Source organism: Pistacia vera, unplaced genomic scaffold (assembly GCF_008641045.1).
Source record: "Pistacia vera cultivar Batoury unplaced genomic scaffold, PisVer_v2 Contig197, whole genome shotgun sequence".
In the NCBI taxonomy this organism is placed as follows: Eukaryota; Viridiplantae; Streptophyta; class Magnoliopsida; order Sapindales; family Anacardiaceae; genus Pistacia; species Pistacia vera.
In genome coordinates, this window is record NW_022195998.1 from 980057 (window position 1) to 990569 (window position 10513).

The 10513-nt window shown below is 36.8% G+C and overlaps 3 protein-coding genes across 4 annotated transcripts; 2 read left to right on the forward strand and 1 right to left on the reverse strand.

The window, feature by feature from the left end:
• Window positions 1-403: 403 nt before the first annotated feature.
• On the reverse strand, window positions 404-3915 carry LOC116128131 (transcription factor UNE10). The gene is made up of 6 exons (XM_031413811.1): window positions 3572-3915; window positions 2768-3449; window positions 2539-2640; window positions 2140-2205; window positions 763-1125; window positions 404-638 (listed from the first exon to the last, which is right to left on the reverse strand). The coding sequence occupies exons 1-6, from the start codon at window positions 3670-3672 to the stop codon at window positions 552-554; spliced, it is 1401 nt and encodes a 466-aa protein (XP_031269671.1). The 5' UTR covers window positions 3673-3915; the 3' UTR covers window positions 404-551.
• A 923-nt stretch (window positions 3916-4838) lies between these two features.
• LOC116128153 (F-box protein At5g51370-like) lies at window positions 4839-8481 on the forward strand. Of its 2 annotated transcripts, XM_031413843.1 has the most exons (5): window positions 4839-6109; window positions 6608-6849; window positions 7430-7501; window positions 7603-7706; window positions 8123-8481. In XM_031413843.1, exons 1-3 carry the CDS (start codon window positions 4863-4865, stop codon window positions 7462-7464), a joined length of 1524 nt encoding a protein of 507 aa, XP_031269703.1. In that variant the 5' UTR covers window positions 4839-4862; the 3' UTR covers window positions 7465-7501; window positions 7603-7706; window positions 8123-8481. The 2 variants fall into 2 exon arrangements, with proteins under 2 accessions (XP_031269703.1, XP_031269704.1); XM_031413844.1 differs by having other exon boundaries at window positions 4841-6109; window positions 6608-7501.
• A 637-nt stretch (window positions 8482-9118) lies between these two features.
• On the forward strand, window positions 9119-10185 carry LOC116128169 (protein transport protein Sec61 subunit beta-like). Its single transcript, XM_031413863.1, has 2 exons — window positions 9119-9313; window positions 9723-10185. The coding sequence occupies exons 1-2, from the start codon at window positions 9134-9136 to the stop codon at window positions 9975-9977; spliced, it is 435 nt and encodes a 144-aa protein (XP_031269723.1). The 5' UTR covers window positions 9119-9133; the 3' UTR covers window positions 9978-10185.
• The last annotated feature ends 328 nt before the right edge of the window (window positions 10186-10513 follow it).

Here is a 10513-nt window from a genome sequence, read left to right on the forward strand (position 1 = left end):
AAATATCAAATTTATAATTAACTTTTTTAATTACTTTTTTTTTTAAATTTTTTATTTGAAGGAAAGGCGGAAAAGTCAGTAATGATATGAGATGGTATGAAACGTGCTAGACAAACGTGTGGTAACGCCTTAATCCAAGTTGAAAAATGAGTATCCAATCATTTACTTGTCCATTCTTTAACAAACATTACATGTTAGCTGTGTCCGTGGAGGCGGCTTCTCTATCAGTTTTACAATTATTACATTACATTAGTCAATAACTGGTGAAGTTGTTTCTACGGACAAGAAGAAGAACCGTACTGTACAAAGCCTAAATCCATGGCTTTTTCCATTAGAAAAAAAAGAAAAATCATCTTAAGTTCTCAGTCTTCTCAGTTCCAACTACTGACTCAAACATAACAGCTTGTAAATAATTATACAACTTGTAAATTAATTATAGAAGCGGCATAATTGTATACTATAAGACCAAAAAACAGTAATAATTTGGACAAAAGGCACTTGCTTCAAACATTTATACTAATTCCAGATCAATATTACAAGCAACCATGTACTTAGCTCTTAGAATTTGAAGCTGGAGGTTGTTGCTGCAGCTGTTGATACATTGCAGCCATCCTGCTATAAGCATCCATGGTCGTCGGCTACAAAAGTTAAATGTAATATATATATTTAATTAATAATGTATAAGATTTTTAAGTATTTTATCACCTTACTCCGGCTTATCACCGGCAGTCTTAGTAAAGAGTTGAAATGAATAATGTTTACCTGAGATTGGCAAGCAAGGAATGTGGATAAAGGATCTGTCATAACTGCTGGTGGTGCAGCAGAGGCATCCCAGGAAGTGATAGGCATGAAAGGATTAGTAAGAACAGAGGATATCCCATTGATATTGGGACGGTTCATTGTGTTGACGTCCATGATGCCCATTCCCATTCCCATACCCATTCCCATTCCCATTCCCATTCCCATCCCCATTCCCATTGGAGCCATCATCGACATTTGAAGTTGTTGTTGCATCGCCATTGGCAACATCATCGGTGACATGTTCAATCTATTCATCATCTGAACTTGAGCTTGCAGTTGTTTCAGATACTCGATCACTTCATCAAGCATTGAAGCTTTATCAGTCTGTAAATTAAAAATGAATTAAAGACGTAGCTGGATTGAAATTAAATGTACGGTTCAGATGATCAATTAGTGACATTGAACAGTTGACATTCACCATTAATAATTCAATCAAAATAATTAAAAAAAACACCCAAATCTTTCTCTCTTCACCCCACATTAATGCCATTCTCACAATAATTAACCACTGTTGTTCCGTCCATAGAAGCAATGATGAAAAGATTTTACAGTAAAGTAGAGGATATGAGACAATCATAAGTGCTTAGGTCCTACAAGAGGAGGTAGAGGGAGATTTATGTGGTAGCAGGTGAGTGTCTTCATACCTAACAACCTTCTGTCAACTTGCCCAATACCTATTTTGTTTTTGTGGACTAGGATAATCGGATTACTCTCAAAATACTTACAGCCATTTGAATGGAAAGAGGGTATTGGACCACATTCACTCACACCTCTGTCTATTCTCCATTTTTAGTGAAACTAAACTAGCTATTAGCACAGTTATCTTATCCTTTAGTTAGTTTCGGACTATGGAACTTAATTGAGCCCACCAGAGGGTACTCTCAACAGTGAAAAATGTCAGTTCCATAACCAGTGTGAATAAATTCAGTTTCCCTCAAACACATAAAAAGAGATGATCTTCATCATCAGTCAAAAGGGAAGACCACAATAAAGTATATACAAAACAAAAGGATAAGGCCTCAAAATAGATATTCCTCAAGCAGCCAATAAGTGATAGTGAACGCGAGCTAAGAAGCTTTTGGGATAATACTTATTCTTTAGCTTTTTGCATCTCAACATTATAGTTTTGTGCTTGGGTATCCTTTGTTTCTACCATTTTGGTTCCTCCTTTACTAGAAAAGTTCTCATCATTAACATGTAGTTAACGTCACTGGCCTAACGTGTTTATAACATAAAGAATTTAATTTAAAACTGTTCTGCATTAATGCACCACGTAGAGTATAATTTTAACATGCAGGTTTTAATTGAATGAAAAAATTAGGCAGTGAAACTTGGTACCTTGCTGGAATTAGGGACCAGCTTCTGCAGTGCCCTCATCCTTTGGTTGATCTTATCTCTCCTTTTCTGGAAATCAAAGTGCACGTCGTTTGAGTTAATTAATGTCGCACTAGCTATACACTGCTATTTATATAAAGAATATGGGGGCCAGTTATTATCAAAGCCAAATAAGTGAGAGTGAGATGCCCCAAATGTCATATAAAATTTTAATGTATAAAACTTAAAATAATTAAAAATATTTGGTTAATCATTTGACTGTCTCCTCATTTCGTAAGGAATCCAGAAAGCTAACCCAAACAAACCAATCATTTCCTCTTTAGGTTAATTAAGTTATCTATTCTCTATCCATAAAATTCTTTTTTGATAACAACTTAAAAAGCGAAATATTTAGAAACTTACTCGTTCAGATTGATTATGAATGGCAGCAGCTCTACTCCTTTTGGTGGAAACTGAGGATTTCCCATTCCCTTTATTCTTCTTCCCCTCGTCACCTGCTTCTCTCTTTAAAAATACGGTAACATTCAAAAAACAAATACGTATATTATAAGATCCGTAAAATCACAAAAAAATTAAAAAAAAAAATTGCATGCATGCAATACATATTATAAGATAAAGGGTAGAAATTTGCCTGTGGTGTACTGTGACAAACAGAGTCATGATCATCGTCAGTGGTGGCCTTGGTGCAAGGTTCAGCAAAGCTAGTGTTTTCAGGCGAACCCATTGAAGTAGATGTGAAACCCACACCTATGTCCATATCGTAAGTATCATGAGTCACGTGCTGGCTATCCCTTCCAAACGTGGCGCTACCGCTCACACTTTGATCCCTGTTGTTCCACTCAGGTGCCACCGGGAAACGCGCCACCCTGGCTTTCTTCAGAAGGACGTCATCTTCATCCTGAGTGGCAGCTGGCCCGCTGCAAGAGCCCACACGAGTAGAGCAATCCACTACACACGTGCCACCAAGCCTTGGCACTGCATCCATCGCGTGCGTGGTACGCTTTTCAGGGCGGTTTGAGCATGGAACCAAAGCGTCCATAGTCATGGCGGCGGCGGCGGCAGCTCGGTGTTGGTCAAACCAAGGCGCGATTTCTTCGTTGGTGGCGGTATCAAATGGGGGCTGGTTGCTTTGTGGCAAGATAGTGGCTTGGTTGACTACAGACTCGAGGGTGCCACTGGCGCGTGGCTTCTCCCAATTGTACTTGGTGGTAGAAGTGGTGGCCATGGGTTTGGTTGGTACTCGCGGTGGTCCTAACCCGTGCATGGCTAGCTGCCCGTTCTCCCATGTCAGCTCTGCTACTTCGTAATCAAACCTGAATCACGGCCAACCAAACGTTAGGTTATATAAAAAATAATTTAGTAGTACAAGTGAGTAAAATATATATGGATGTAATTAAGAGAGAAGAGAGGAAGAGAAAGATAGTAAGTAGAGTACATGGGAACATCAGGCGCCGTGGAATTTGAGCGGGAACGGTGAGAGGGTCGAGGGTAAGTGGGATTCTCATCGAGATCCCAACTGGGAACACACTGACTCATTTCAGATGATTTGGTATTTGCTAGTTTGGAAAGAGAAGAATGTTATAGCATTGGTTCTTTTGTAAAAAGATTTCCATGGTTAATGGAGGTTGATGGATTAACTGGGTCAATTTCTTTATGTTACCTCGTGTGAATGAAGTCAATAGGAAGAAATAAAAAATGCCTCCAAATCTTTGCAATCAAGATAAGAACAAATCAGCAGAGAGACTGATGAAGATGAAAGGAGACAGAGACAGGAGAGAGAGAAAGAAAGAGAGGAATTAAATGGTATTCTTTTGTGAATGAGAGAATTCAAAGCTTATGACCTACTAGTTTTTTTTTTTTTTTTATATACATTGGCAGTTAACTTATTCTGGATGTAAAAGCCTTTCTCATCAGTCAAATAATAAATTAAATAAACAAATGAAACACTAGGAAATTCTTTTATACAAAGAGATAAATTAAAGAAAACAAAGGATGATGATTTCTTGTGGAAGAAGGGGCCGTGACCATGGTCAAAACTCAAAACCAAAATTAGAGGGAGTAAATTGGCAGTAAGGAGCTACGGTAAGTTGTAATGTCGCTGTTTAGTGATAGACAAAGTGGGGTCCTAATCAACGTGATTTGTGAATCAAATGAAGCCTGAGATGATATAAATAATTAATGCGCTCCGCTTCTCGATATCTGCCATACACAAATACATGCACATATATGACAAGACGCTGCAGAAAGATGCGTTTAATTTTCCCACTAAATTCGTCTTCTGGACGGGCCACGTTAAGGCCTTTTTGATATGGGCCTTAGGCTACTCATTTTTAGGTAATAACTATAACCACTGGCCCAACAAGATTAAAGTTACCAAGACCAAGGCCCGACTGATATTATCACTCTTCAGTCTTCACACAATGAGACAAATCTGAAAGCTTTTTAAGGGATGTTAACAAAAAGCTTATTTACTTAATCATTTATAAATAAGGAGTGAGGATATCCGAACTCACACTCTGATATAAACGAACTACACAACTTCCAAAATAACCACCAATAGTATTCTGACACGTCCTCTTCGAAACCAGCTGCTATTTAATCATTGAGAAATGAATGAGAAAAATTTTACACCCTACAAATCTAAATCCAAAATCTGCTATGTCCTGTAGCTAAAAGACAATAATTGAATTTTAATAATTCAGATTAGAAAGCGCTAACCCTAATAAATGTCACATTCAACAGAGAAAAACCCTAACCCTAGCCCTAATCATAGTGAAATTAAGACACCACCAAGATCAAAAAGGCCCAGAGCATTAAGTTTACCAGATATATGGTTGAAAGAGCAAGATCTGAAGTATGCGTTTATCAAGATGCATCTCAAATCTGTGTCTTCAACACCATCACATTCACCGTTAACATCATCTAGTCATCCTAATCTACAATTTCTTCAATCTCTTAGCATAGACCCACCCGGACCTGATTATTTTTCCCATCTTTCCGACGAGCTGCTTCTCCAAATTTTCTCTAAGCTCCCAATCTCTCAACATGTTTCTAATTCTTTAGTATGCAAACGCTGGTTATACCTTCATGGCCGTTTGGTGCAATCCCTCAACCTCACCGACTGGTCCTTTATTGAGTCGGGTCGGGTCTTTTTACGCTTCCCCAATCTTTCAGACATAAACATCATTAGCGCCTGCATTCGTACATCAAAAAATTCAGGAATTTTGGTGACTCATAAGTCTTTATCGGTTCATGTGGATGCTCGGCTTTCACCAACGAACGGGTTTGTTGTCCAAAACGACGACCTTGTACCTTCAAATTCAATTGATCAAGTGCTCGAATTACTGGCTAAAAATTATCCGAATTTGAGGAGAATAGTCGTTGTTGGCGCAAGAGAAAAAGGTTTGTCGAGTATTGCTAATGAGTGTCACACTTTGCAAGAATTGGAGTTTCATTGTTGTGGGGATCTGTCATTGAAGGGAATTTCTGCCTGCCAAAACTTACAAGTTGTGAAATTGATTGGTTCAATTAATGGATTTTATAGTTCAGTTGTTTCAGATATTGGTTTAACAATATTGGCGCAAGGTTGTAGAAGATTAGTTAAATTGGAGTTAAGTGGATGTGAAGGAAGCTATGATGGGATTAAAGCTATTGGTCAATGTTGTCAAATGTTAGAAGAGTTAACTCTTTGTGATCATAGAATGGATGGTGGGTGGTTGGCAGCTCTGACGTTTTGTGGGAATTTGAAAACATTGAGGCTTCAATCATGTAAGAATGTTGATTCGAGTCCTGGGTCGCCTCAGCATTTGGGGTCTTGTTTGACTCTTGAGGAATTGCAATTGCAGGGGTGTCAACTAAGGGATAAGCAGAGTGTGGAAGCTTTGTTTTTAGTTTGTGAGAATGTTAGGGAGATTGTTTTGCAAAACTGTTGGGGATTGGAGGATGATGTGTTTGGCCTTGCCTGTATTTGCAGGTATTATGAATTTTTTTTCATGTAAAAGATACTAATACAACTGTTTGTTTCTTTGATTATATTTTTTAACTGTATACTACTTTTGTTTATTTGATTAAAAAAGGACTGTACTTAATGTTACAAAGTGTGGTAGGAAATGTTGATTGTGAACAAACAGTTTTGGAAGGTTAACTTGTTTTTGAGACTATTTCTGTCATTCTGTATGTTTTAAAAATGCTGTTGTTATTTGTTATCATCTCTATGTTACAGATATTAATAAGTTCTTTATGCTGCATATAACTGTTAACACTTGACTTAAACAAAAATGAAATACGTCCTTTTGCTAAACCCATGTACTGTTATTACGAAAAATCAAAAGTGACCTCGTCACCTTACAACTGCCAGGAAATGGTGAATAGTTGAATAAGAATAAAGAAATGAAATTTGTGCTTCTTGAGGATCCTAGGGAGTTAGAACTTCATAGAATTCAAACTCATTTTTGTGTTTACTTTTCTATAGGAGGGTGAAGATTCTATCTCTGGAAGGATGCTCTTTGCTAACAACTGGAGGTCTGGAGTCGGTAGTTCTATCTTGGAAGGAGCTTCAAAGACTAAGAGTAGTCTCGTGTAACAAGATAAAGGACGGTGAAATCACACCTGCACTGGCATCTTTGTTTTCTGTCTTTAAAGAGTTGAAATGGCGGCCAGATTCCAGGTTTCTGTTGTCATCTGGTCTTGCAGGGACTGGAGTGGGAAAGAAAGGTGTTAGATTTTTCAAGGGTTTAAAGCCTTAAAATGTGCCACTTGATGCTGATAATCTTGGTTTCAAATTCATGCTGCAGCTGCAATAAATTTCAACAGATACATACACACACTCTATAGGAATTCGGTAGTTTTCATTAGACCATCTAATTTAGATGCATAGCATGGTGATAAGAGCGATTGATCTCTCTCTTGAGCAGATCGGGCCCTCCAAAGTGGGCTGCTGGATGAAGTATATACTAATTTCTCTTCCACCCCAATAAGTGTATATGGAGCAACTTGTGTCCATATTTTATTGTCAAACTAGAATAAGTTTTTTTGATGTGTTTTGATGTCGGTACTGTCTTCCTAACATTAAGCAAGGTTAGATGTGCTAATTTTTTTAAGCAGATAGTTCAGACTTATTAATAATTTAGTGTAAGCATAAACATTAGTAAAGTTCATCTTTCCTCTGGTACTGTCAAACTGTCTTCAGTTTGTTGGATCTGCAATATCATCATATCTTCATGCAATTGTCAGTGCAGCTGTTGGTTTTTTGTATTACATGCTGTGTTTCCAATTTCTCCAAACTATTCTGCAGATTTACTAGCCACACCTTTTTATGCCATGATATAATGTCTGGTGCTGCTGTGCCTGTAGTATCATTTGAAAGGTATATGATTTCAAGGAAGATTTTCACCTATTTTTGTGGTAATGAAACCTTGCAATATAATTTCTCCTTATTTCTATTTCGTCTTATTTTGTATCTTGCAGCTATGATGACTTCGTTGAAAGGAATCTCTAAGATTAAGATTTAGAGGATGTTCAGGGCCAAAGATCTGGATGATTTGACTTAAAGTCTTCAACTGGTATTCGAGGTATTTGCCTTTAATATTTATAGTCGCACTTTTCTAGATGACTTATTGCATTTGTTTAAGTTTGACCTCTTGGTCGTTAAATTTACATTGTGGATATCTTCATGTTTTAATAGATAAAGCATGTTTAAGGAAAATACTATATTGCAGCTTTGTTAATATGAAGGTGTTTAGTTTAGCAAGTGGTGAAAATCTATGGGATGCATTTTAAGCAATAATCGAAGTAAGTTTGAGGAGATATGGAAAATATTTTGTGGAGAGATGCCCACTGCTGGGGTAATTATGTGCTTAAAAAAAGGGTTTGAAGAGGATCTTGCTCATAATGAAGCAAAATCATCTTAGGCCCCATACAAATTTCATTAAATTCGGGGAAAGAATATGAGACAATAAAAATAGATTCATTATTCTTCTTTGGACAGGATGCGTGGGGAAGAACAGGTTATTGGAATGATTGGCTGCTCAAACAAAATACTAGAATGGATGATAATCAGGAAATATGGAACCGCATAAGATCTCATTCTCATCCAGTTTTGGGAGGTTAATATTTAGTGGCTATCAATGGTGAGAAAAGAACATGTTACTCTCGGCTAATACCAACAATTGTTTTGTAAGGCATTTACATTTAAATTTTGCATTGTATATAGTTTTCATGAGGCTGTTGATCAGTAGGCTATTTCTCTGGCTATCAAAATATGGCTGAATCAGTCTTGTATAAGAATGTACGAGCTACCAGTCGGTGGAAAAGATCATGAAATGAGAATTAATTTTTTTACGTTGATTTATGCTTTTAGTTGTGACATTGAAATTTGTAGTATTGGGAGAAAGTGTTGGTAGGTGTTTGTCAACATTACAAAGTTAAGTTTCTTTATGCATATATTTAGTGATTGGACGCATACAAGGGTGAGACTGAGAGTTTTATGTGGGAATCTTCTTACTTTTTCACTTTGGTGTTGTGGGCAATATGTATGTTTATTGGTTATGAGAGATCAATTTTATTCCAGTTGAGTGAGTTTTGGAAGCATGGGAGATTAATTTTGAGCTCCATAAAAGGCAGCGTGAAGATGAAGATAATCAAATTGTTAAAATAAAAAAAGAAAATACTGATTTTTTTCCAAGCCTGTTCATCAGTTGAAAAAGAATAATTAAATATCATACAAAAATAAATTAGTATAACATAACGAGGATGAATAACCGAACAAGAATAGGTACAAAGATTACTAAGTGAAACGACGTCGTATGTCAATTTTTTTTATATTCTTCTGAACGTAGACTAAAACTCAATCTGGGTCGGGCCAAAATCTCAAGATTGGGTGTTAAGAGTAACAATGACTCATATTGGGTCGGGCCAAAATCTCGAGATTGGTGTGAATTCTGCAATTGAACGGTAAGCAAAAGGGTTCAAATATTTAACAGAATGACGTGGAGCTATCATGACGTGGCTAATGATTATTGGGTCTAAAGGCGTGGAAGGGTTGAACACTACCAGCTGGATACAAATCAAAGCAAAGCATAAAAATCCATTCACCATAAAACCCCGAGCAAACTGCTGTAGAAGACATAATCACGTCCTCAACGGTTGGCGAGACGATCTAAATTTTCGAGTCGACTCAGTGAGTCCTCATCCCCTGGAATTTTTCGTTGATCTCGGTTTTACATTTGTTTCGCAAAATCAACAACGATTTGATGAATTGAGAAAAAAAAAATATAGATCTGACATGCAGGGACTGAATTTCGTGTATGAATATTATGTCAATTTGTAGATTTTTTTTTTTTTGGGTTAAATCTAAGTTAGCTGCTTTTCATCAAGCTTAGTTATACCATAAGGAAAGAGTTATTCATTAGCGTTTTTAGTTATACCATAAGGAAAGAGTTATTCATTAGCGTTTTTAGTTTCTTAAGTTGATTGAATAATTTGTTGAATTTCGAAAATTTATGAATGAATGTTGCAGAGAATTTTGATGTATGGATATTATGTGAATTCGTAGATTGATTTCTTTAATTTATGTTTAAATGTTGCAGAAAATGGCTTTGAACGGAGGAGCTCCCCCAAGAGGAAGTGCAGCAGCAGCTGCAAGCATGCGTAGGAGGAGGACAACAAGTGGTGGAGCGGGAGCCTCGGGTGGGGCAGCGGGTTCCATGCTCCAATTTTACACAGACGATGCTCCAGGACTAAAGATTTCTCCAAATGTTGTACTTATTATGAGCATTGGCTTCATAGCTTTTGTTGCTGTCCTTCATGTCATGGGCAAACTTTACTTTGTCCGTACAGAGTGAGTGAAACCAGCTTCAATCAAATTTCAATATGTTGACGGCGTGGTTATTGTAGTTAGTTGTAGCTCTCTTTTAATCTAAAATGTTTCTTTTGCCAAAAGCTTCACCAAATTTATTAATTTCTTCGAATATCACTGTTCTGTTTGGTATTGATATGTTGATTCTTTAAATATCTGATTGCATAAATGATCAATCATATTATGTATTATTATTATAGGCTTTTTATTCACAAGAGGAAGCCTAAAATAGACTTCTGGGTCATTTTGTTTCACGCATTTATCTTCAACTTCAGAAGTTCCTCATCGTGTGCCAACGACCTTTCTAAATTGTTTCAACAATGATATTATTTTATAGTTCCATTATGCATATTATCAATGAAGATTTTGCCACTTAAAAGAAGAGCTGAAGAATTCTTCTTAAACTGGGTGTGACAGATAGGCATCTATCTAATCTGTGGATCTAATATGTGGAATACACTCAGAAATCCATCACTACAATGACTACTTGAAGCCATCTATGGAAAACTCATTACAATAAAT

What these genes read in the sequence shown, in the direction of transcription:
- LOC116128153 (XM_031413843.1), top strand. Translation starts at nt 4,863, where the DNA reads ATGTCACATTCAACAGAGAAAAACCCTAACCCTAGCCCTAATCATAGT. An exon ending in GGCCTTGCCTGTATTTGCAG is followed by an intron (nt 6,110 to 6,607) that starts GTATTATGAATT and finishes ACTTTTCTATAG; the next exon opens with GAGGGTGAAGATTCTATCTC. An exon ending in GACTGGAGTGGGAAAGAAAG is followed by an intron (nt 6,850 to 7,429) that starts GTGTTAGATTTT and finishes ACTATTCTGCAG; the next exon opens with ATTTACTAGCCACACCTTTT.
- LOC116128169 (XM_031413863.1), top strand. Translation starts at nt 9,134, where the DNA reads ATGACGTGGCTAATGATTATTGGGTCTAAAGGCGTGGAAGGGTTGAAC. An exon ending in TAAATTTTCGAGTCGACTCA is followed by an intron (nt 9,314 to 9,722) that starts GTGAGTCCTCAT and finishes TAAATGTTGCAG; the next exon opens with AAAATGGCTTTGAACGGAGG.
- LOC116128131 (XM_031413811.1), bottom strand. Translation starts at nt 3,672, where the DNA reads ATGAGTCAGTGTGTTCCCAGTTGGGATCTCGATGAGAATCCCACTTAC. An exon ending in TTCATAATCAATCTGAACGA is followed by an intron (nt 2,206 to 2,538) that starts GTAAGTTTCTAA and finishes TTTGATTTCCAG; the next exon opens with AAAAGGAGAGATAAGATCAA. An exon ending in TGGTCCCTAATTCCAGCAAG is followed by an intron (nt 1,126 to 2,139) that starts GTACCAAGTTTC and finishes TTTAATTTACAG; the next exon opens with ACTGATAAAGCTTCAATGCT.